Source organism: Chiloscyllium punctatum, chromosome 8 (assembly GCF_047496795.1).
Source record: "Chiloscyllium punctatum isolate Juve2018m chromosome 8, sChiPun1.3, whole genome shotgun sequence".
NCBI classification, from domain to species: domain Eukaryota; kingdom Metazoa; phylum Chordata; class Chondrichthyes; order Orectolobiformes; family Hemiscylliidae; genus Chiloscyllium; species Chiloscyllium punctatum.
This window is the reverse complement of record NC_092746.1, coordinates 57,515,353-57,542,322: the sequence shown is the minus strand read 5'-3', so window position 1 is coordinate 57,542,322 and position 26,970 is coordinate 57,515,353. Positions and strand designations below refer to the sequence as shown.

General features: G+C 41.4%; 1 protein-coding gene across 1 annotated transcript in view; it reads right to left on the bottom strand.

The window, feature by feature from the left end:
- Nucleotides 1-26,970, bottom strand: part of LOC140480584 (polycystin-1-like protein 1) — a 296,146-nt gene that overhangs the window by 22,322 nt on the left and 246,854 nt on the right. The window contains exons 58-62 of the mRNA XM_072575633.1: nucleotides 19,320-19,554; nucleotides 18,731-18,835; nucleotides 15,623-15,763; nucleotides 13,680-13,814; nucleotides 10,892-11,122 (exon numbers count right to left, since the gene is read on the bottom strand). Coding sequence (XP_072431734.1) covers nucleotides 10,892-11,122; nucleotides 13,680-13,814; nucleotides 15,623-15,763; nucleotides 18,731-18,835; nucleotides 19,320-19,554 — 847 coding nt within the window. The remainder of the gene's footprint in view (nucleotides 1-10,891; nucleotides 11,123-13,679; nucleotides 13,815-15,622; nucleotides 15,764-18,730; nucleotides 18,836-19,319; nucleotides 19,555-26,970) is intronic.

Here is a 26,970-nt window from a genome sequence, read left to right as displayed (position 1 = left end):
ACATTGAAGAATTGATTGTCTGTTAAGCCTTTCATCTGTTAGAATACAGTGATAGTTTCACTTCTTTCATGTGTAAATCACAAAACCCTTTTTTTTAAAAGGTGCATTCTTGGGTTAGCTGTTAATAATGGTGATAGCTAGACAATATGTTGAAGGTGTTGACCCCCTGTGTTCTCTGTCTGTGCCATGATGTTTAGTTTGATTCTAATCTAAAAAGTGACGTAACAGAGTTTTACATAAATTCATGCAGTTTTTGAGCTCAGAGTTCTACATGAATGTATGCAGTTTTTGAGCAAAGTGCAATATAACTCTGCAAGTACAAATTCACCACACAAAATATATGTGTGCATGTGGGTCTTTGTCTGTGTGTGTCTGTCTGGGGTGGGGGTTGTGAGTGTGAGAAAGTGTGTGTGTGCGCGTGTGTGTGTGTGTGTTTAGTGAGTGCAGAGTGTCTTAAGTCTGTGAGGGGGTGCGTGTGTGGGAGTGCAGCACACTTCCTTGTCGGTACACTTCCTTGTAATAATCTGTTCTATTCTGAATGACAACGGCTCCTCCTTTATCTGCTGGTTTGATGACAATGTTGTGATTGGTTTTGAGAGCCTGGATGGCATTGCGTTGGGAACGGGTGATGTTTTGCTCTACCTTATGGGTACGGCTGATGAATCTGGCATTTATATATTTCCTGACAGTTTGTTCACACATGTCAAGCCCAGGGCAGCAGCCCTCCGGTGGGGTCCATGTTGACACCTTCTTTGGTCGCTCCTCTACAGATCCCTATGATGACTGTTCCAGTTCATCAGTGGGCTCAGTGGGATCACTGCCGGCACCTTGAAAGAATTCCCAGAGTCTCAATCGTCTGATGAACTCCTCTGTGTCTGCTGCCAGAACCAACGGGTCCATTTTGGTGGTGGGGCAGAAGTTGAAACCCCTACTCAGGACTTTAATCTCTTCCGGTCGAAGGGTGTGGTCCGATAAGTTGACAATAGACTTCCCCGCAGTGATAATGTTGTCTACTGTGTTCCAGGGCGGGCTTTGCTATTACTGGTAAGAATGCCAAGCTTCTCCAGTTTTTTGTTCTTGGTGCGTATGTACACGGTGTAGTTTTGTCACCTTGTCTGTTTGGCAATGTCATGTAATTGTACTGATGTATCCTGTGTGCAGGCTGTGAGTGTGGGCTCCATCTGAATTTCAAGGTTGTGGCGCCTGCTGTAGAGTTGATGCACGAGCTGATTGAGGAGTTTATGAGAGGTGCGGTGGCAAAGTCTCTCTGCGTAGTCTGTGTTGTAGGTCGACCTGAGTGGGTTCGTGATCCGTAATCCTTTTGGGATCTTTCCTGCTTGCCTGCATTCCTGTAGAACCTTGATGTCTGTGTCGATATGTGCGATCTTCTTGGAGATCCTCTCCACTTTAAGCCGGTGGTTAGTGGTGTCGGTAGTAGTCATGATTCGGAGATGCCGGTGTTGGACTGGCCGGTGTTAACTTTGTCCAACACCGGCATCTCCGAATCAGGAATGCCAATCAAATGGGTCGCTTTGCCTGGATGGTGTCGAGTTTCTTGAACGTTGTTGAACTGTGTTTCTCCAGGTAAGTGGGGAAATTCTACCACATTCCTGATGTGTGCCGAGTGAATGGTAGACAGTCTTTGAGGAATCAGGAGATGTGTTGCTCACCCAGTGAGAATTCCCCTGACCTGCTCTTGTAGCTAATGCTTATGTGGCCAATTTGTTACATTTTTGGCCAATAATAAGCCACAAAACATTGATGGTCAGGGATTAAGTGATGGTAATGCTGTTGAATGTCAAGGGAGGATGGTATGACCCAAACATTTGGAGATGGGCATTGTTTGGTGCTTATGTGAATGCTACAGGGTTTCTGAACACTAGAGAGGGACCCAGGATTTAGCATTGGTAGTTTGATGAAAATGCAAAGATGGGAAATGTTCAGATTCTGTTGGGCATGAAAGGGGTCTTTGAAATATTTGAAGTAGCGAGAATCTTGCAACATTGGGAGGAGTGTGATTGATTACTCTTGTAGTCAAAGTATTCAAATGAACAGGACAAAATTATCTTTAGGTCTGGGCAATTTATCAGGCTTTAAACCGCATATTCCTTCAAGTCCCGTACACCCATTATTGATTCTCATTGCTAAACACAACTTCCAATCTTTGTGTTTTTGCTGCGAGACATTTCAGTGAAAAATTGTGAATCTGCAAGTACATAAGTTCCTGACATCTCTGCCAAGCACTAAGAATGTAGCTTTAGTGGGTATATTGAGTTGCACTAATTTTAATAGAGATACCATTTAACAACAAATAAAAATTCCTTTAATGTACTTAAAGTTCATTATTCATGGTTTTAATAGATAAAATTTATGCTTCCATGGTTTCAGGAAGATTTTTTAAATAAAATGCATGCAAATAGTGTCAAGTGTCCGCAGATTAAAAATTTTATTTTCAACAATGAACTGAAAATCCACAGTAACAGTTGTTACTGTATCTGTGGCTTCTTCTCTTGATAACAGTTGTTTGTACTCTCACTGCTGTTTTTCACATGGCAATGTGGAATTACATGGAAATTGCAACACAGAAGCAGAAACAGTTTGACCCAAGCAATCTTAAATGCTATGTATCCTTTAACATGACTGAAGTCTCAATCCTACTCACAATTATCCATCGATCATGTTTTCATTAAATCACCTATTCAAAATATTCTAAATCACTGACATGGAGTAAGATTTCTATCTCGGCATGAGGTGGGCAGGGATAATTTTGTGCCGATTACCTAAGTAGGATAATGCTCACAAATTGGCACCTTTGGCAGTCCTTAGCTACATCTCACCTTACAATCCTCTCTCAGGTCGCTGCTACTCTTTCCCTAATGCGCATCAAAGCCCAGCATCTTATCATTGTTAGCATGCTACCATTGGACAGAGAAGCGTTCACTCAGTTCAAAGTGTTTACCTTCATTAACAAATATCAAAAGTGAAAAGAAATCAAACAAACAGAATCTGCATTTCCCTCTGGGAACAGAAACAGATGACACGTCTGTCGAAAACTAACAGTTTTACAGTCCCTGATGAATGATCCCTGAGTTCAGCTCTCATCTACTGGAACTGAATGTCAATTATGTCCTGTACAAGTTCTATCATGTAGTAGGTGATGTTCCTTGTGCTCAATGTCCTTGGAAGACTGCTCCCACTTACACAGATTATCAGACTCTATCCCATCCCCTCTTTTCTCCATTTCTGCAGAGCACAGAATACCATGTCTGACCAAACAGATTCAAATAAACAGCAGCATTAAAATAGATCAGTTCAAGCAGACTTCAAGGAAGAATGGACCAGATTAGTAAGGAAGGGACAGAAGGACTGATGTAATGCAATTATAATCAGTCCCATAGTGTGTATTCTGAGTTATAAATCCATAGAGCAGAAATCAGATGAATCAAAAGTAGCAGGGCAAGAGAGGAACAGAAGGAAGAGCAGGAGCGACAACTGGGGGTTGGGGGGGGGGGAGGGGGAGGGGTTTTGCTGGGAAGGTAAATGACTGCTTTAAAAACTTATCTCATGAATAGGCAGAGTGCACACTGAGCAGGAGCTGACAAGGGCCTGCTGAGTAAGGGATGTAATATATTTGGGCAGTTGTGTTATCTGAAAAACTACTTAGGTAGTGTCTCCCATCCATCCTCCTCCTCTAAGCAAAGTAAAGAGTTCTGTGCTCCAGATTGATAAGATAACCAGTTTTTAAAAAATTTTTCAAAAGCCTCTTGAGGAATTTAGAATAGTGGGAAGGGAGGTTAGGGCAGTTGAATATTCCTCCTGCAGTATGTGGGAGATAAGGGTCACTTCTAGTGTCCCTGCTAACTATCTGAGGAAAGTGCACTCAATTCCAGCTCCTTGAAAACCACATTCGGGGACTGGAACTGGAGCTGCGTGGACTTCGGATCTTTTTGGAGGTGGAGGGGGTTATAGAGATGAGTTACAGGGAGGTAATCACACCTTAGGTACAAGAAAAAGGCAAATGGATTACTGTCAGGAGATGGAAAGGGAACCGGCAGGCAGTGCAGTGAACCCCTGTGGATGTTCGCCTCAATAACAAGTATAACGTTTTGGATACTGTTGGGGAGGATGACTTACCGGGAGTAAGCCATGGGGTACAGGTCTCTGGCACAGAGTCTGTCCCTGGTGCTCAGAAGGGAAGCGGGGAGACAAGCTGATCATTAGTCATTGGGGGCTCCATAGTTAGGGGGACAGGTAGGAGGTTCTGTGAGAACGAGAAAGACTCACGGTTGGTGAGTTAGATCCCAGATGCGAGGGTCCATGATGTCTCGGATCATGTTTCCAGGATCCTTGAGGGGGCGGAGGAGCAGCCCCAAGTTGTGGTCCACATAGGCACCAATGACCTAGATAGAAAAAAGGGATGGGGACTTAAGGCAGAAATTCAGGGAGCAAGGGTGGAAGCTTAGAGCTAGAACAAACAGAGTTGTTATCTCTGGTTTGTTACCCATGCCATGTGCTAGCAGGACTGAAAAATATGTTGCTGGAAAAGTGCAGGTCATGCAACACCCAAGAAGCAGGAGAATCGACATTTCGGGCATAAGCCCTGAAGAAGGGCTTATGCCCGAAACGTCGATTCTCCTGCTCCTTGGATGCTGCCTGACCTGCTGCGCTTTTCCAGCAACACATTTTTCAGCTCTGATCTCCAGCATCTGCAGTCCTCACTTTCTCCATGTGCTAGCAGGGTTAGGAATGGGGGAAAGAGAGTAGTTGAATGCATGGCTTCAGGGATGGTGCAGGAGGGAGGGTTTCAGATAACTGGATAATTGGAGCTCATTCTGAGGTAGGTGGGACCTCTACAAACAGGATGGTCTACACCTGAACCAGAGGTTGGGCGGGGGGGGGCGCAAAGATTTACTATTGCTCTTCGGGAAGGTTTAAACTAATTCAACAGGGGGGATGGGACCCTAAATTTAGTTCCAATGTCCAGGAAGTTGAGAATAGTCAGATCAGAAATTAGGTTTCAAAGTCACAAGAATGCACCGGCAAGCAGGAAGGCGGTATGAAATGTGTCTACTTCAATACCAGGAGCATCTGGAATAAGGTGGATGAACTTGCAGCATGGGTTGGTACCTGGGGTTATGGCCATGTTATGGCCATTTCAGAGACACTGATAGAACAGGGACAAGAATGGTTGTTGCAGGATCCGGGATTTAGATGTTTCAGTAAGAACAGAGAAGAGGATAAAAGTGTGGCATTGTTAGTCAAGGACAGTGGAACGATGGTAGAAAGGACATTTGAGGACTCATCTACTGAGGTAGTATGGGCTAACGTTCGACACAGGAAAAGAGAGGTCACCCTGTTGGGGGTTTTCTATAGACCTCTGAATTGTTCCAGAGATGTAGAGGAAAGGATAGCAAAGCTGATTCTTGGTCTGAGTGAGAGTAACAGGGTAGTTGTTAAGGGGGACTTTAACTTTCCAAATATTGACTGGAAATAGCATAGTTTGAATACTTTAGATGGATCAGTTTTTGTCCGATGTGTGCAAGAGGGTTTCCTGTCACAGTATGTAGACAAGCCAACAAGGGGCGAAGCCACATTGAATTTGATACTGGGTAATGAACCTGGCCAGGTGTAAGATTTGGAGGTAGGTGAGCACTTTGGTGATAGTGACCATAATTTGGTTATGTTAACTTTAGTGATGGAAAGGGATAGGTATATACCAGAGGGCAAGAGTTTATAGCTGAGAGAAAGGCAATGATGGTGCAATTAGGGAAGATTTAGGATGCAGACGATGGGGAAGGAAACTGCAGGGGATGGGCACAATTGAAATGTGGAGCTTATTCAAGGAACAGCGACTGCGTGCCCTTGATAAGTTTGTACCTGTCAGGCAGGGAGAAAGTGGTTGAGCGAGGGAGCCATGGTTTATTAAAAAAGTTGAATCTTTTGTCAAGAAGGAGAAGGAGGCTTATGTTAGGATGAGACGTGAAGTCTTAGTTAGGGCTGTTGTGAGTTACAAGTTAGCCAGGAAGGACCTAAAGACAGTGCTAAAAAGAGCCAGGAGAGAACACGAGAAGTCATTGGTAGAAAGGATCAAGGAAAGCCCTAAAACATTCTATAGGTGTATCAAGAATAAAAGAATGACAAGAGTAAGATTAGGGCCAATCAAGGACAGTAATGGGAAGTTATGCATGGAGTCCGAGGAGATAGGAGAAGCTATTCACACCAGAAAAAGACAATGTTGTCGAGGAGAATACTGAGATACAGGCTACTGGACTAGATGGGATTGATGTTGAGAAAGAAGAGGTGTTAGCAATTCAGGCAAGTGTGAAAATAGATAAGTCCCCTGGGCCAGATGGGATTTATCCTAGGGTTCTCTGGGAAGCAGGGAGGGATTGCAGTGCTTTGGCTTTGATTTTTATGTCTTCATTGTCTACAGGAATAGTGGCAGAAGACTGGAGGATAACAAATGTTGTCCCCTTGTTCAAGAAGGGGAGTAGAGACAACCCTGAAAATTACAGACCGGTGAACCTTACTTTGGTTGTGCGTAAAGTGTTGGAAAAGGTTATAAGAGATAGGATTTATAATCATCTTGAAAGGAATAATTTGATTAGGGATAGTCAACATGGTTTTGTGAAGGGTAGACTGTGCCTCATTAACCTTATTTAGTTCTTCAACAACTTGAGCAGTGGGGCCACTGTTGTTTGTCATTTGTATAAATGGCCTGAATGAGGGCAGAGAAGGATGGGTTTGTAAATTTGCGGATGACGCTAAGGTTGGTGGAGTTGTGGAATGGACAGTGACGAAGGATTTTGCAGGTTACAGGGGGTCATAGATAAACAGCTGGGCTGAGAGGTGGCAAATGGAGTTTAATGCATAAAAGTGTGAGGTGATTCCCTTTGGAAGGAGCAACAGGAATGAAGAGTACTGGGCTCATGGTAAGGGTTTTGGTGGTGTAGATGAGCAGCGAGATCTGGGTTCCATGTATGAAGATCCCTGAAAGTTGCCACCCAGGTTGACATGGTTGCTAAGAAGGCGTACGATGTGTTAGCTTTTATTGGTAGAGGGATTGAGTTTCGGAGCCATGAGGTTATGTTGCAGCTGTGCAAAGCGCTGGTGCAGCCATACTTGGAGTAATGCACACTGTTCTGGTCACCACATTATAAGAAGGATGTGGAAACTTTGCAAAGGGTTCAGAGGAGATTTACTAGGATGTTGCCTGGTATGGAGGGAAGGTCTTAAGGGGAAAGGCTGAGGGACTTGAGGCTGTTTTTGTGAGCGAAGAAGGAGGTCGAGAGGTGACTTAATTGAGACATATAAGATAATCAGAGGGTTAGATAGGGTGGATAGTGAGAGCCTTTTTCCTTGGATGGTGATGGCTAGCACAAGGGAATGTAGCTTTAATCGAGGGGTGATAGATATAGGACAGAGGTCAGAAATAGTTTCTTTACTCAAAGTTTGGTAGGGGCGTGGAATGCCCTGCCTGAAACAGTCGTAGATTCGCCAACTTTTAAGGACATTTAAATGGTCATTGGATAAACATATGGATGAAGATGGAATAGTGTAGGAGAGGCAGACTTCAGATTGTTTCCACAGGTTAGCACAACATTGAAGGCTGAAAGGCCTGTACTGCACTCTAATGTTCTTTGTTCTAATTTCTCTGCAACTTCTACACCAAAAAACACAACAGGCTCCAGGAGGATGGGAAGATGAGTTTGATGATGGCAGCGCACCTACATATAAACATGACGTTCATCAGACATATTGTGCTTGGCAAGATAATAGAATACAACTGAGGAGCATACTTCTAGTAATGTGTCATGCTTTAAGGTAAGACAGAGTGTGAGATATTTACACCCTTAGCTGACACAATGGTATCATACATGTTCCTCATTGTTTCGTCCCAGGAAACTTGTCCCACTTTCTGAAGTTACTTGCACAGCTGCATTCCTACCGACAGCCACCAAGGTGGTATTGGAGCCAGTGGAGAAGCATGGTGCAGCATGGAGTACATGCAGTTCACTCTTTCCTCTTCCTCCCAGAAACAGCTAAGTTTCCTCTTGTCTCTGTTCCTCAAACCCAACCAGTCTGCACATTCAGCTATTCCTTTCCTGTCATTTCCATCATCTTCAGTGCGCTGCCACCACCAAAATCATCAATTTCAAAGACCATTCCCATCCTGGTCCTTCCTCAAATACATGACACATTCCATCCCACGGCAACTTCTCATGTAATCGCAGGAAGTTCAACATCTGAGCTTTGATATCCTTGCACTGTGCAATGCTCCACTTTGTGGGGGCTGACAATAAAGCACAGATTTACTTCTACATCTTTGAATTCTGTATTCACTGCTCACAAAGTGGTTTGCTCTTAAACTGAGAGACCAAATACATGTTCAGTGAGTGCTTTGTGGAATCTCTCCTATCAGTCAACAAGCATGACCCTGAGCTTTCAGTTGCTTGCTTTTTAAAATTCAATCCCAGGTTCTCACACACAAGGTCTGTCCTCAACCAGTTGCACTAGCTTCATGAAGACCACAACCTCATCATCTTCCATGGGCTCCATATTGTCCTCTGGAGTCAACAATGGATTTTACAATTTCACACTGCATACTTTGTCCTCAATTTTAATTGCCTTACTGGTGCATAAAGATTGGAATCTTGTTTTTCATTTGTTTTAGGACAGAGTTCTGTAATATTTTACATTTTTACTAAAACCACTACTGCTCCCTTTAGCAATTAATCTCTCCTGCCCCCTAGCTTATCTCAGACCTGCCTCCTAAATACCAAAAAGTGCGTTGGGTGAAGTTTGAGACCATCTGAGCAGCTGCCTTTGCTACTTTTCTCCCGTCTCCTTTAGCCCACCAGGCCAAATATCCTTCAAATGCTTCCTCGGCCCTCAGTCTGAAATTGTGTATTGCTCTAATTTCTCTCAGTCTTCCATCATGTCCTCTCCAGACTCATCTTGTCCACGATACCTACCTATTATTCTTTTAATGATATTCTCACACTAAGCCAATGATCACAAACCTGAGGTCATCCAAGTTCTGCTGATCATATTTAAATTGGCAGCAAGACCCACTCTCTTCTCTTACCTGTGATCACTGGCCCACACAGCCTGACAAGTCCCATCAGGCAACTTTTGATTTTAAACTGCTGAACATGGTTTTGGCCCTTCATATTTCTGTAATCTCCTCCTACCTCTCAATTCTCAGAATGGTGTTTCTGGCCTCTCAAGTAACCCCAACATTCGGTGTCCCACCACCATTGTGTGCCGTGTATGCAGTTGCCTATGCCCCAAACTTTGTTATGCTCTCCCTTTAACTCTAAGGCTTGCCTTCTGCCTTTAAGACACTCCTTAAAACCCAAGATGCTTTGACTAATTCTTTGGTTATCTGCACTAAATCCACGATGCAACACATTGTCTTACTTAGTTTACAATGTGTGAAGCACTTAGGGATGTTTATCACAATAAGCACAAGATGCGCACAAACTGTTTTTGTTGTTGAAGGAAGCCACAGATGATACAAAATTCTTCAAGAAACAAAAGTATAAAAATAGTTTTCTCATTGGATAATGGATCATTATTTGCATTTGAATGGTAAACAACAACCAAATATTTGGAAGTCCAAAATATATCATCATATTTCAAGCTGAGAAATATATAGATATAAATTTGTGTTTGTGCAGTCTGTTGAATTCAGTGCCAGCTTATATTTAATGCTTAAAGGCTGAGAAGTAGTTACTCCTCGCACAGAAGTGGGAACATTTTGTCATACAGAATTATTATTATAACATTGCACAAGTGAACCGCAAAATATTTGAGTAATCTGCATTGATATTGCAATGCAGAACTGTAGGTAATTGATGTGTTAGTCAAATACATAATTTTGTGATGTCTTTTCTTAATAAAAGAAATCTGTCAAACAAACCTCATGATTAATATTCATTGTTTTTGTCATTGCTGTAATGAATGCATGCTAAGTATGTCATGTCATATCCAAATAACCTAAATAGACACATTGTCCTACTGACATGACTTGCAAACCACCGGAAACTGCCATGTTTTACAAGTGCATGAAAAGGAAAACTATCATTCCCAGAATTTCAATAAAATGATCAAAAGTACAAAAACTACACTGCAACAAAATACTATCTGATGAGTCATAAACGTTCCGTTGATAACAGGCAAGACAACTTTTCTGGGCAGACTATTTGTACGACTGGTTAAAGACTCAGTGGAGAGCTAGCAGCCTTGAAATACAGTTGCTTCAAACATTTTACAAGGCTTAAATTATTAAACTTATTTATTCCACAATGGCCATGTCATTCAGAACAGGAATTTATGTGCATTCTCTTGGTCTAAGTTATGCTGACTACAGGTTACATTTACAAACTTATAAAGAACAAGACATACATATCCATATCTTACAAAACGTCCACATGAGTGTGTCTATCACCTGGCATTTATAACTTTTTCACCTTTGTTAAAGCATTTGCAATTTTTGATTAAATATAACTCACTGCTCATGCAATCAATTAATTTAAAAAGCCTATTCCTCTCTACCGCAGCCTCTCTTTAGCTTCCTATTTCTGTCCCAGCCTATATCCTATATTTTTGTCCATTAGAAATGGAAGGGTCTTCTGATGCATTAAAGTAGAGATATTATATTAAGTATACAGTTAATGAATTGCTTATTTAATATTGGGAAATTATCTTCCAATTAGTACATTAGATATCTTTTATCGAAAGGTTTTGAAAAAAACACTTGCAAAGTACAAATTGCTTTAAAAATTCCTACATTCATATTATTTGGTTTTCCCAAATTCAGTGAAAGGCCAGTCAAAATAATCCACAAATATCACGATAATAATCAAAGTTACATCAAAGTACCTACCAATCCAGCCCAAAGAATGGTCATAATAATAAAAAATGTTCCATAGTAGGCACCAATGGATAGCTGGTTTAACTTGTATAAAGTTGAAAGCGTTTTCATTTCACTCATGCCCATGAAGCACATCAAAACTGTCTGAACAGCTCTCACTGTGGTGCTGAATGAATAAGATTCTGACAGGAATAGCAGGTTGCCCAGGCAGGAATATGCCAGGATGACTAAAATACAACATAGCTATAAAATAGAGAAGAACACAGAAACATCATGTTAAAATTGATGAATTCCTGTAGTAGAAAAGTTGTAAATTCAAACTAACGTGTCTTTAGTGTATATTTTTTAATGAATGCAGTTCAATTAAAAGCCAGATTATAATATTATCAATGAGCATCACAACAGATCTTCATTGGAACACTGCACATTAGTTGACACCATCTAATAACGAGAGTGTAACAGGACTCAAATTTGCTTGATTAAATAGCCAGTGAAATTAATCCAATATAACAATACCCTGGTAACAGCTGAAAAAATGCATCCTTTGCAACGTAACTTTCATGTTACAGGATGTTGTGTGTCTGTGCTTATCACAGAATCTGTCTGATCTCTTTGTTGATACTGTTATATTTGAAAACATTTATACAGGAAAAAGGGGTGTCCAGTGCTGTTACATTAAAAAGAATTCAGCAACATACTCATCCAAAATTGAAATGAAACTGTTTGCACAATGGGTGAACAACAAATGAAAGGAATTTAAATTAGAACCAGAGTTCAAATGTAATGAGGCAGTCAAAGACGTATATAAATATTACATAAAAATAATCTTCCAATGTCAATTGTGGCGAATGTTAATGCATGCTAATTACAGAAAACAGGGCAGGATTGTGATTTGTTTGCCGAGTATAAGGAGGCTGCAAGATGATTTAGACAAGTTGACCAAGTGGGAAAATTCATGGCAGATGTAGTAGAACATTGATAAATATGAAGCTATACACTTTGGTGTGGAAGATTCATAAAAATGATATAAGGGATGATGAGTTGTTATCATTACGAAGAAATGCACAACAAAGGTCTTTTCGTGAGAATAAGAATACTTTTGAGTCTTTGTTGAATTTGGCAGCAAGAAAGACTTTCAAAGATTTGCCAAGGTTTTATTGTAAATCCAAGGTATCGTCAGAACATCATTTTTCACCTTTCAGATCCTTTTTGAGTCCAGAATCTAACACCCCAATGGGGAAGAATTTTTTAAAATCAGCCAACTATGACACATCTCTCGAGCAGGTAGGATTTGAACACAGTCTTCTCACACTACCACTGCACCAGAGGGACCCCTCCACTCTCTGAACCAAGGAAGAGCTGAGCTAACCCCAACAAGCATCACCTGCTCTCAAGGAATTCTGGAGCAGATCTGGTTGAGCCTTCAAAGGGCCTGACAATTATCACTGAAATGAAGGGGCAAATTTTCAAAACCAAAATCATACATGGGTAGAAATTTGTCTTGAGCATTATTGGATCTGCTGCTAATTATGCACAATGTCTGAGATTTAACTGTACTGAATATAAATTAATTATCAGTTAGGTGCTTGGTCAATTGATCCCCTGTATTTCACCCTCCTTACCAAATCAATTTCTACTCCAAACTTTCTTATTCAGCTTTATAGTCAGTCAAGTAAAGATGAAGAGAATTTGTTGTGGGGAGTAAAAGCTGAAATAAAAGAGAGTTTTAATTTACATTTCAATGAAGAGTACAACAGGGGCACCACCACGCACACCTAAAAAATGAGGTATCACCATGGTGTAGCTGCACAACAGGACAAGTTGCATGCTAAACAGAATAAACAGCAAGTGACAAACAGATTTGTGATTCCAAAACCAACAGATCAGATCTTAAACTCTGCAATCTTGCCACATCCAATTGTGAATGTTGCTGGACAACTAAACAACTCACTGGAGGAGGGGGCTCCACAATATCATCCAGAGTTCATTGCCCAAAGTGATACTTGGTCCCCACCCTATTGAATACCCAGGTATTGTCTGGATGTTTTGTGAATTCATCAGATAACATTCCTTTAAAGTGCGAGCCCTCGCTGGGTCCTTCCAGACAGACTGACTCCACTTTAATAGATATGGAATGTAAATTACAGCTATACAAATGTTCAGCCATCTTAGAAACTGTCATCTTAATTTACTGGATTGCTGTTTCAGTCTTTTAAAATTAAGCTAGGAGCTTTTAGGTCCATAAGTACATAGCATCATCTTAACAAATGATCTCAGATATAAGCATGGCTTTACAACAATGTGAATACATGTTAAAAACTTATACTCACCAGCTGCCTGGTTTCAGAGTGACTGGGCTCCATCAAGTTGGCGCAGGAAAAGCCCAAGAAATTCCATGATTTCAATATAGACTGAGAGTAGGAACAGGAGCTTTAGGAAGACAGGCTTCAACACTGAAAGCCTGGAATAGTAGGAGCAGATGGAAGTCCCTGGTCATCACATGGGACCGTGAGAGCAGGAGGAAGGGAATCCACTGAAGAGATCACAGCTAGTGGTCTACTTATCTCCAAGGCACAGGGGAAAAGAGTAGAAAATGCCTTATGGGGTTTGCAGGCCACAGAACAGGAGGACTGTGGCAAACTATGTTATCAAATTATTGTAAGGTCCCTGTTTTACAATCAGTCAAACACAGAACAAAACTTGATGAAGTCAACCTGAAGGAGGGACTTACTAACCTCGTTAATTTCACAGTACTTAAACAATAGTTTGAAGTAAACTGAATCAACATAACTCTGCTTACCATTGGGAACATCAGGCAGGAATAGGACAATCGCAACATTGTTACACATGGAGCGATCGACTTGTTAACACGTAACAAGCGAATACTTTTTATTAACAGCAGGAACACAATCAAACCATGAAGGAAACGTTTCACCTGCCAGTGAAACAAACGTGTTGTTAGTTTTAAATTTTTAAAAAATCTGTGATATAGAAGTTGCAGTTTTTACAACACTGATCTAATGAATGGTATTCCTGGAGCTGGAGACAGAGAGAGCAAGGAACCTTCTCATTTTGGTCTCCTCATCTGAGGAAGGATGTGGTAGCACTGAATGGCCTTTGACAGCCTCAGGATACAACAGTGAGTTCAACAACTTCACAGCATGATCACTGTTCTCCATTTTGATCACACACCTCACCTCCACTTACTCCTCCCCCTCCTTTGTCAACAGCACAGGAACGATTATGTTTCAGCTCCCTTCAGCTTTGACGTCTCTCAAGATTAATTTTCCTTCTCTCTCTCTGCAGAGGCTGCCAGGTCTACTAAAATTCTCTCGCACTTCCTTTTTTAAAATATATTTCAGGTCTCCAGCATCTGTGCTAATTTCACATATTTCAATCCTGACAGAGTTCAAAAGAATTTCATGTGAGATTTGAACAGCTAACAGAGTTAACTGATTCAAACTTCTGTCCCACAGTATGCTCACTTGCTATTCTGTATTCCCTGTTTCTCTTTACTTCTCTTCTTGGGCATTAACTGTCATTTTACTTCTCACAGTGAATGAATGGTTTCCACCTGAGAACTAACCAATTTTATCCAGAACAGTTGAGTTAGCGGTAACTTAGTGGCTATTGTTCCTGCTATCCAAATCTTTGAAAGAAGATTCTGTAACGTCTTCAGGTGACTGCTTTATTTCTTTAAAATATTGTTGTTGCTGCTCTTCATCTTCATGTCGTCATCTCTCAAATAATGTGCACTTTTCACACTTTGGAATATTCTACTTATATGTTGGAAAAGGAGTTGGCCATTAAGTCTCTGAAGCCTGTTCTGTCAGTTTACTGAGATCATGGTTGATTTGTGGCCTAACTCCACATAACTAGCATTAGTCCACATCCCTTAATACTTTGCATACAATCTCAGGTTTGAAACTAACAACTGATCTAGCATCAAGTGAAGCATCATGCTGGAAATCTAAAAATAATCGCTGCAAATACACAAGCAGTCAGACAGCAGACAAAAAGAGTAACATTTCAAACTGATAACTAAATGTTAAAAATGGAGAGGTATGAACACAGAAAATGGAGGATGGACTCTATCTTCGCAGTGCACTGAGGGGAGGGATGTGTAGAAGTTCAAGGGGGAAGGTTTATTGTACAATATCTTTCACCATGCCATAACTTTCTCTTTGTTATTTACTTGCTTCTGTTCAAAATATGCTTAAACACCGTTACATGAACCTGAGGAACAGTCACTGGACCCCAAATGTTAACTGTTTTCTCTCCATAGATGCTGTCAGACCTGCTGAATTTCACCAACAATTTTTGTTTTTGTTATATGCATCCCTTCCAGTTCTGACAAAAATTCATTGACCTGAACCTTTAAGCTTGTGGTTCTCTCTAATGGTTATGTGTCGCCTGCTTAGTGAATACTTCTTCAGTCATGAATTTTATTTTCACAGCAAACAATGCACACTTGCAGCACGTAGGAAAAAATTGGATGCCATTGTGCATGGAGTTTTCTAACTATTTTATATTTACCATCTGCAGATGGAAAGTAATGTGGAATGTGCTCATTGAACATCTTTTCATCTCTAATACAGTTGAATGCTCACATGTCAATGTAATTATGTAAATGATTCCAAAATGTATGGTGGTTGTATAGCATCATTTAACAAATGCTGGAAAACAATGCTCTGCACATTTCTTTCCCACAGCAAAGTTCCTCGAGCTGTTTCCTGTTCTCACCTGCATCCATGCAGAGATAAAACTCATATCTACAAAGGCTTTGAAATATCCACTGTGAAGATGGTCAATAATGTCCACAGCCAATACGAAGTAAAACACATAATATACATAATAGAAGAGACTGACCATGACAATTCCGATCTAGAAAAGAAAAGGAGACACAGACTGTAAACTGTATACCTTACACACTGTTTTACTTATGGATGACATTTAAGTCCAGCAACAGTGGGAGTCTGCAGAAAACTGAAAAACAAACGGTACACATAATCTAACCAATAAAATTAACAAAATTCTGGTAAACCACTTCACATTGCAAGAGTTCAGAAAAAATACTGACTGTCAGTGTACCTAATTTAGACATACTGACCACTCAATGAAACTCAGAGTTTGTTGCAGCTTAAACATCAGTTATTTCAAATACTGTATTCCACAAACTGAATGCAAAGGAAGACTTGCTTTTATATTGCACCATTTATGATTTCAGCAGATTAACAGACAATCAAATACTTTGGAAGTGTGGTCAGTATTGTAATGTAGAAAATGTGGAACCAGTTTGACAATAGCAAAGTCTCACAAACACCAAGATCATAATGACTAGGTCATTTGTGTTTCTTTAGTGATGTTGTTTGAGGGATATGGAAGAATTTCAAGGCTGTTTTTTTCAACTAGTGCCACGTGACCTTTTCTAAGCACTTGAGAAAACAGTAGTATAACTGAGCAGCATTCCCACAGTACCAGCCTGGATTGTTTTGCACACATTTCTAAAGTGGAACATGAACCCTCAACTTTCTAAAACTGCAAAGAACCCCTGAACCCACACCTAATGATTGTCAGGAAGGTGGTGCTGATTTGTTACAGTCCATCTGGCTCAGGTCCATCGAGGGAGTTCCAGGATCCTGATCTATTGACGGTGAAGTATAGTTTCCAGTAAGGATATTTTGTGCCTTAAAGAAGATCAAACAGCTGTTTGAGGCTCCAATCCTTCAGCAAATTCCATCCTTCTTGGCAGTAGAGGTCATACGTTTTGAAGATGCTGTCAACGAAGACTTGGTTAATTACTATGATGCATCTTGTAGATTGCACATAGTACTGCTCTACTAGCCATTGCTCACAAATGGTACAAATGTTGAAAGTGTGTTGCTGATGAAGTGGACTATTTTCTGCTACATGGTGTCAAGTGTCTTCTTGGAGCAAGTGGAAAGAATTGCATTACAGTCCTGACTGTGCCTTTGTAGATAGTGGATTACTTAGGGAAAAAGGAGTGATCTACTCATTGCAAACTTCCTTGCCTCTCCCTTGGGTGACTCTGCAATGGTAATTGAATATCAAGGGGAAAATGATTAGCTTTTCTCTTGGAAGTGGTTATTGGTTGGTACTTGCGCTGCCCGAATTTTCTCATTTTCTGCACAGAAACTGTGGGCGATCAAGTATGAACACATATGGGAGTTAGGAGAAGAAGTAGGCAATTTGGCTCCTTGAGCCATTCTACTACTCGATAAGGTCATAACTAAACTAATTGCAACCTTAATCGTACATTGGCATTCCACATCATTATGGAATGGAACCAATTACCACATTGGGATTTAAACCCAGGTGCCCAGAATATTAGCTGATGTCTAGATTAATACCCTAACAATAATAACACTAGGCCAAAACCTCCCTAAGGAGGCTAGCCAGAACTTACTATTAATGCCTCCCCTCTGCTTTCTATCCATGCCAATATGTACGGCTCAGTGGTTAGCACAGCTGCCTCACAGTGCCAGGGACCCAGGTTCGATTCCAATCTCGGGCAACTGTCTGTCTGGAGTTTGCACATTCTCCCAGTGTCTGCGTGGGTTTCTTCCAGGTGCCCCGGTCTCCTCCCACAATCCAAGGATGTGCAGGTTAGGTGAATTGGCCATGCTAAATTGCCCATTACGCAGGGGTACATCTGGGTGGGTTACTCTTCGGAGAGTCGGTATGGACTTGTTGGGCCGAAGGGCCTGTTTCCATACTGTAGGTAATCTAAAAAAAAGTCTCCCCTATACCCATAGACCTTTATATCCTCCATAACCTTTGATGTGGCACCTTATCTGAAAGCAATCTAGAAATCTAAGTGCAATACTTCAACCTGTTCCCCTTAATTCAAAGCACATGATTTCTTACTTCTTCAAAAACTCCAATAAATTAGTTAAACAAAATCTAGTTTTCACAATGTCATGTTAACTGTCCTGATTACCTTAAACTTTTCTGACTGCCCTGCCATAACATCTTTAGTTGTGACTTCTAACATGGTTCTGATATTAAGCTAAGTAGCCTATAATTTTCTGCTTGCTGTCTCCCTTCCTTTTTTTTTGAATAAAGGAGTTACATTTCTATTTTCCACTCTAAAGGAACTTACCTCAAATTTCAGGAATTTTGGAAAATTATGACAAATGCATCAACTGTTTCACTAGCCAATTCCTAAAACCCAACATCCTAATATGAAGTCCATTAGGAAGCAAGGACCAGTCAGCCCCCAGCTCCAAGAAGACGCTCAGTAAAAGTCACCAAAGGTAAAATCACCACAGTCCTCCAGATGACAAGAAAGTATTTTGAAAGTCCCTTCACACTTCACATTTTCTCACATAATTGTATCCCACAATTTTCTGGTCATCCCTGTCTGAGGCTGCTTCTCTGGAGGATAAAATCTCCAAGCTTTGGAATTTCTGTGTGGCAGAGTTTTGATTCCTATAAGTGACAAATGCAACAAAAAAGGAGAGAAAAGGAATCTGAAACTGAATTTCACTGTGAAAATTTGAATTGTTAATGCTCTATGTACATTTATTCTGATAATAAACGGCTCATCAAACAGACATTAAGCGCTCAACAATCTGTTTTTATCAGCTCTTTTCAAATACAAGGCAGCATCATGAATTGTCAAACTGTATCATAGCATTCCACGCATGGGATGCCACGATGATGAAAGTCGAAGCTTTTGTATCTATTTTGGTCTCCACCCTCAGACAATTATCTTCTGAGTTCTTCTTCATTTCTTGTCAATATTCCCTACCTGTCACACAAGTGGGGGGTTGATAGAAAACTTTAATTTAATTTGATCGAAACAATTTACTACAACAAGCTTCTGACCTCCAACCAGTTCCAAGGCTCCTGCCAGTAACTCAGCATCCCTCTCTGAGTCATCTTGCACACCTGGAAGTACAGGTGAAGTAGAATAAGGGCCAGGAACAAAAGCTGCAAAGCACAACAACAGTGGCATAAATGTAAAATGCAAGCGCAAGGTACAAACACTTAAAATCAGATGAAATAATTTCTCCATTATTTTCAAAGGTTTCATTTATGTTATGCAACTAATAAGTTTATGATATTTGTATATGAGATGGTGAGCTAATTTCATTTTTTAATGTGGTTGTAATTGAATTCAAAGTGATGGCTGGGCACTCAATTCTCTATCTTGTAAACATGGGCCAAGAGTCCAGAACTGCACTTCGTTCTGCAGAAATGAATACTTTCACCGAGAGATGCCAAAAAGTTGTTTGATGCCAAAAGTAAAAAAGCACTTTAAAACGTAGACACTGAATAACAAAATTGGAAAAGGACTTTGACTGTTCAAAATGATTTCATTTACATTCTGCCGCTTGTCACCTTAAAACAATTTATTCATATTTACTCCAAAGAAAAGCAGCCAGTATTTTAATCCATGACCTGGAATTCTCACCTCAAAAGCCATGATGAAGTAATTCACAACAGAGTTCTTCTGGTAAATGCTGACTGACTCTATACGAGCTGATGGAAGTACACCCCCTAGTGGTGGAAACTCTGCCAGCAGAGACACTGTCGTGAAGAGGTTGGTGGGAGGATTGTACAGAGTGAACTCAACCATCACTGCTCTCGTGTTCTGATTAATCCACCTAGTTTCCTTCAGTGTTAGCAACGTTGCAGACGTCTTGTGCCTAAAATGTTGAGGGAGGGAGTTAGTCTGAATAGTAAAATAAATACTAGCTCAATCTGCACGACTGAAAACATAAATAATGCTTACATAGTTTTTGCTGAAATTGTTTCATCTACAATTGTCCTTCACACAGGAAAATTAATTGCTCCATTCGTTTGCTATTGTATTATCCAGTCAACAGCTACATTGTTGTGACTCACAATATTCCTAATTCTGCAACATTTCAGAAATACTAATATTAAAGATGTTTTCTTTTAGTATACCTACTCTCAATGATAGATCATCTTCAAGGTTTCATCTCACACTTTTCAATCCACCTGGAAAAGGTTAATCTGAATTGTAATCTTCAATTTTTCTGATTATTCCACTCTCCATCTCTGCCCTTATATGTATTATAAATGGAGTTAGGTTACAGATCAGTCACAATCTCATCGAAAGGTAGAACAGGCTTAAAGGGCTGAATGGTCTATTCCTGTTCCAATGTTTTTATGTCACAATTCAGTAAAGGAACATGGAAGAAGCCAATCAAGAAGCTATGAGAATCAAATATCCCGAAGCAAAGGAACCAAATATTTTATTGAGAAGTACATCCATTCAATGATAAAGATTGAATTATCTCGCAGAAGGCTCAGGACAAGGATGGATGGGTTACAGTTAGGGGGAGGAAAGGGGACAGACAGACAGTGCAGAGATCCCCTGTGGACATTCCCCTCAGCAATAAGTATACCGTTTTGGATACTGCTGGGGGGGGATGACCTACCAGAGGAAAGCCATAGTAGTCAGTTCTCTGGCACTGAGCCTGACACTGTGGCAAAGAAAGGAAGGAGGCAGAATAGAAAAGTACTCATGGTAGGGGACTCGATAGTTAGGGGAATCGACAGTAGATATTGTGGTCAGGATCGGGATTCCCGGACAGTATGTTGCCTTCCTGGTGCCAGGGTCCGGGACGTCTCTGATCGGGTGTATAAGGTTCTAAAAGGGGAGGGCGAACGGCCAGAAATCGTGTTACGTATTGGTACTAATGATATAGCCAGAAAAAGGATTGAGAATATAAAAAGTGATTTCAGGGAGTTAGAATGGAAGCTGCAAAGCAGGACGAATAGAGTAGTGTTCTCTAGTTTACTACCGGTGCCACGAGATAGCGAGGTGAGGAACAGGGAGTGGGTGCAGCTTAACATGTGGCTGCGCAGCTGGTGTAGGAGGGAGGGCTTCAGATATGTAGATAATTGGGATGCCTTCTGGGGAAGGTGGGACCTGGACAAGAAGGACGGGTTGCATCTGAACTGGAAGGGGACCAATGTCCTGGGTGGAAGGTTTGCTCGAGTAGTTCGAGAGGGTTTAAACTAGTATGGCAGGGGGGTGGGAACCTGAGCTGTATACCGGAGGTGAGAGTTGATGCAGATGAGGCAATAGCAAGAGGTAGACCAGCTAGTGGGAAGGATTTTACTGGGAAGGAACCAAAGGATCAGTTAAAGTGTGTTTGCTTTAACGCAAGGAGTATCAGGAATAAAAGTGATGAACTTAGAGCATGGATCAGTACCTGGTGCGATGATGTTGTGGCCATAACAGAGACATGGGCTTCTCAGGGGCAGGAATGGTTGCTGGATGTTCCAGGGTTTAGAGCATTTAAAAAGAATAGGGAGGGGGGAGAAAGTGGAGGGGGTGTAGCACTACTAATCAGAGAGGGTATCACAGCTACAGAAGCTTCCATTGTCGAGGAAGATCTGCCTGCAGAGTCAGTATGGGTGGAAACGAGGAACAGCAAGGGAGCAGTCACCTCGTTAGGGGTTTACTACAGGCTCCCCAATAGCAGCAGGGAGATGGAAGAAAGCATAGGTCGGCAGATTTTGGAAAAGTGTGGACGTAGTAGGGTTGTTGCAATGGGTGACTTTAACTTTCCCAATATTGATTGGAACCTCCTTCCAGCAGAAGGTTTGAATGGAGCTGTTTTTGTAAGGTGTGTTCAGGAGGGTTTCCTAACTCGGTACGTTGACAGGCCGACGAGGGGAGAGGCCATTCTAGACTCGGTGCTCAGAAACGAGCCGGGAAAGGTATCAGATCTTGTGGTGGGAGAGCATTTTGATGATAGTGACCACAACTGCCTCACATTCTACATTGCTATGGAGAAGGAGTGGATTAGGCAAAATGGGAGGATATTTAATTGGGGAAGAGGAAACTATGATGCGATTAGACATGAGTTAGGAAGCATGGATTGGGAGCAATTGTTCCATGGTAAAGGTGCTATAGGCATGTGGAGACTGTTTAAGGAACAGTTGTTGCGAGTGATGAATAAATATGTCCCTCTGAGACAGGCAAGAAGGGGTAAGATAAAGGAACCTTGGATGACGAGAGCGGTGGACCTTCTCGTCAAAAGGAAGAAGGTAGCTTACATAAGGTGGAAGAAGCTAGGGTCAAGCTCAGCTCTAGAGGATTACAGGCAGGCGAGGAAGGAGCTCAAAAATGGTCTGAGGAGAGCCAGGAGGGGGCACGAGAAAGGCTTGGCAGAATGGATTAGGGAGAACACAAAGGCATTTTACACTTATGAGAGGAATAAGAGAATGGTCAAAGAAAGAGTAGGGCCGATCAGGGATAGCATAGGGAACTCGTGTGTGGTGTCTGAGGAGGTATGGGAAGCCCTCAATGAGTTTTTTGCTTCTGTCTTTATGAAAGAAACAAACTTGAAATGAATGAAAACTTTGAAGGGCAGGTGTAGATGCTGGAATGGATAGAGATAGAGGAAACTGATGTGCTGAAAATTTTGTCAAACATTAAGATTGACAAGTTGCCAGCCCGGACCAGACTTGTCCTCGGCTGCTTTGGGAAATGAGAAGTGCAATTGCTTCGCCACTTGCGGAGATCTTTGCATCCTCGCTCTCCACTGGAGTCGTACCTGAGGACTGGAGAGAGGCAAATGTAATTCCTCTCTTCAAGAAAGGAAATAGGGAAATCCCCGGTAATTACAGACCAGTAGGTCTCACGTCTATCGTCTGCAAGGTGTTAGAAAGGATTCTGAGGGATAGGATTTATGACCATCTGGAAGAGCGTGGTTTGATTAAATACAGTCAACACGGGTTTGTGAGGGGCAGGTCATGCGTCACAAACCTTATCGAGTTCTTTGAGGATGTGACTAGAAAAGTTGATGAGGGTCGAGCTGTGGATGTGGTGCATATGGACTTCAGCAATGCATTTGATAAGGTTTCCCATGGGCGGCTCATTCAGAATGTCAGAAGGAATGGGACACAGGGGAACTTAGCTGTCTGGATACAGAATTGGATGGCCAACAGAAGACAGCGAGTGGTAGTAGAAGGAAACTATTCTGCCTGGAAGTCAGTGGTGAGTGGTGTTCCACAGGGCTCTGTCCTTGGGCCTCTACTGTTTGTAATTTTTATTAATGACTTGGATGAGGGGATTGAAGGATGGGTCAGCAAGTTTGCAGACGACACAAAGATTGGAGGTGTTGTTGACAGTATAGAGGGCTGTTGTAGGCTTCAGCGGGACGTTGACAGGATGCAGAGATGGGCTGAGAGGTGGGAGATGGAGTTCAACCTGGATAAATGTGAGGTGATGCATTTTGGAAGGTCAAATTTGAAAACTGAGTTCAGGATTAAGGATAGGGTTCTTGGCAGTGTGGAGGAACAGAGGATCTTGGTGTGCAGGTAAATCGATCCCTTAAAATGGCCACCCAAGTGGACAAGGTTGTTAAGAAAGCATATGGTGTTTTGGCTTTCATCAACAGGGAGATTGAGTTTAAGAGTCGTGAGATCTTGTTGCAGGTCTATAAAACTTTGGTTAGACCGCACTTGGAATTGTGCGTCCACTTCTGGTCACCCTATTATAGGAAAGATGTGGATGCTTTGGAGAGGGTTCAGAGGAGGTTTACCAGGATTCTGCCTGGACTGGAGGGCTTATCTTATGAAGAGAGGTTGACTGAGCTCGGACTTTTTTTCATCGGAGAAAAGGAGGAGGAGAGGGGACCTATTGAGGTATACAAGATAATGTGAGGCATAGATAGAGTCGATAGTCAGAGACTATTTCCCAGGGCGGAAATGGCTAACACGAGGGGTCATAGTTTTAAGCTGGTTGGAGGAAAGTATAGAGGGGATGTCAGAGGCGGGTTCTTTACACAGAGAGTTGTGAGAGCATTGCCTACAGCAGTTATGGAAGCAAGGTTATTGGGGACATTTAAGAGACTGCTGGACATGCATTTTTGCATCCTCACAGAAATTTGAGGGTGCATACATGAGGATCAATGGTCGGCACAACATCGTGGGCTGAAGGGCCTGTTCTGTGCTGTACTGTTCTATGTTCTATGTTCTAATTCTCAAATGACAGAGCAATTCAGGTTTATTCCAAGGTTAGAAAACTCTGAGGGGCCAGATCATGTCCACATCAGAAACTAAGTCAGTAGTGAGCCATCAGACCGGAAAGCAGCTGTTCCTGAAGCCACAACATGCTGCGGACCAGCTAGAGAGCTGAAGAATTGGACACTGCCCTTCAGCGTGGACAAAGTCCGACCTTCTGCTAATCTGGTTGACCAGCACAGCAAGATCCCAGTAGTGGGCACAGCCAGAAATGCAGGGAGAAAGTGAGAACTGCAGAAGCTGGAAAAGCACAGCTGGTCAGGCAGCATCCCAGGAGCAGGAGAATCGAGGTTTCAAGTAAAAGCTCTTCATCAGGAATTGCAGGCAGACAGACCCATGCTGTATGTCAGCAAGAACCCTAGATCCAGCGATGTCAGGGGAACAGAGTGCAGAATGGGAAGCATTTGTCTACATTAGGTAAGGGTTTGTGGGTGGGTTTTAATTTCTTAGTGGCACAAAGGAAGAAGGGTGGGGTACCCGGGTAATCTTCTTGCCAACCATTTCATGGAGTGGGAAAGTCTATAGTTGAACTACTTGAACTTTCAACAGTTCAAACCATCCTAATTAATTCTTTGAACACGGTGGTGTGCTGGTGATTTTTTTTAAATTGATGGGTAGGATCACTACAAGTGTGGTGGGCTGGGAGTTGAAAGTATTTACATGCCTTATTGCTGAAGCATACATGGTCTTGTAATACCTACAGCCACATCTCTTATGTCCCATTCTTTCAGATCAAAATTTGTGTATTTTTCTCCACAATCAAAGAAATGAACAACAAACTGTATTATAGCCTAATGTCAAGGCACATATCAAGGTCCATATCAAAGCACAGAGTGATAATGCCTAAATCTCTCTCCATTTCAAATGTTGGCAGGAAAGAATCACATGAATGTGCCTGAACCTCACCATGTTGGAATGTGGTATGAACGGTGAGAGCATGCAATTGTTTATTGTCATGATATCTCTGACTTCCAAAGTATTGACAGAAAACAGTGATCTGTCTTCATCATTTATCATAGGATCTGGTATGAAGAGTGATAAACTGTCATGCTCCATCTCAGATACCAGGAGTAAAAGGCAACACTCTCATTGTCCACATCAGGGATTAACAATAAATAGCAAATCCTCAGACTTGACATCGAAGTTATTTCTAAGCAGATGCATCCAAAAAGAAGTCTCACATTCTATGGTAATTGCATGGTTTTGATCAAGACTAGCATGGGATTCCCACCATTCCACATGCTGCAAGATGAATTTTATTGGTAAACTCTAGAATAGCTATCAGCTCAGTGTTAGCTTGATGCTCGGGTAGGGTGTATAAATCCTTGATTATTGTTACCCTTATCAAGTCATCACCTGCTGTATATCACACAAACACATGAAAAGGCCTACAGCCACCACCTTTGCCTTTGTGAGGTACCCAGTCTATCTCAGGTCACTTTCAAAGGGGTAGGTGCTTCAAAATATTGAACAACAGGTGAAGCTACCCACCTCTTGTACCTACTTTGCAGTATTCCCCACGATCGGATGCTTTCATCAAATCAAAAAGATGTTTTGGCTATCACAAAATTAAGGAATGAGGTATATGACTTTTAGTGCCACAGTGATACCAGATATATAGGCCATATGTCCCAATAACTGGAATACCATATCAAATAAAATGTCCTTTTTAACCGGCTACAGCAGTCCGGGCATCAACTTTGCATTACCAGCCATACTTGCAATCTTCAGAACACCATATCAGCATTAAACGGTGATTATGCTAATGGACAGAATTTACTAAATAATCATGACTGCGCTAGGAATTACACTGGAAGCCAATTTAAGATTATCAGTCAGATTCACAGTATCACTGATTTGCTGTGATAGAAACCAAATGCATTGATAGACAAAAGGGATTTGTCTGTATATTGCACCTTCTCGTTGAAGGTTATGGAGCCTTCCCTATTTCTTGCTGCATTCCCCAGATCAATAACCTCTCAAATCAGAGTTTATCTGCCTAGTCTGAGTTTAAGCAGTTTCTGCTGCCAACCATGTTCCAGCTCATCAGCTATTTCTTTCATGCCATCCAAATTGATGTTCCCTTTCTAAATTTGGTTCTTGTGTCTGAATCCTGATGAGTGAAAGGTGAAAAACTTTGACTCTGTGTTTCCTTTCAGCAATGTTTAAGTTCCATACTCGTAAGCAATTGTATTATAAATCCTTTGACTGTATGACTGGTTTGGAATATTCTCCTAGTTGTCTTGAGTATCTCACTTGGTGCACCAGAATTTTATTTTATTATCTTTCTGATAGAAATGCAGCATCCAGAGTTCTTTCTGCTTTTATTTTCTATACTGCTCTTTGTTCTTTGATTCTTTAAAAAGTCTACAGACTAAGAACAGGCCCTTTGGCCCACCAAGGCAGCACCAACATATGATGCCTTTCTAAACTAAAAACCTTCTGTCTCTCTGCAGTTATATCCCTCTATTCCTAAAGTTCATGGAACTGTCAAGATGCCTCTTAAATGTCGTTCTTGTATCTGCCTCCACTTCCTCTGGCAGCACATTGCAAGCACTTACCACCTTCTGGAGAGAAAATAAAATGTGCCATTCACATCTTCTTTAAACTTATCTCTTTTTACTTTAAACCTATGTCCCCTATTCATTGACATTTCTACCCAGGGGAAAAGACTCTGACTATTCATTCTATCCATGCCTTTTATAATTTTGCAAACTTCTATCAGGTCACCCCTCATCCTTGGTCATTCAAGTGAAAACAAACCAGGTTTGTCCAACCTCACCTCATAGCTAATATCCTCCAAACCAGGCAACATTCTGGGAAACCATTCCTGTACCTATCTCTAAAGCCTCCACATCCCTCTGGTAGTGCAGTGACCAGAATTGGACACAATAAGTCCATTTCACATTTGTGCCAAATATCACCCTTTTGGAGAGGGAGTGGAAATTTTGTCAGGTTTATCTTTGTTAGGGATGTATGAACAAATTTCTGATAAACAGATCTCAAAAAAAAGCATACTATAAAACAACACTTATAGGCACGGCTTTCATTCAAAA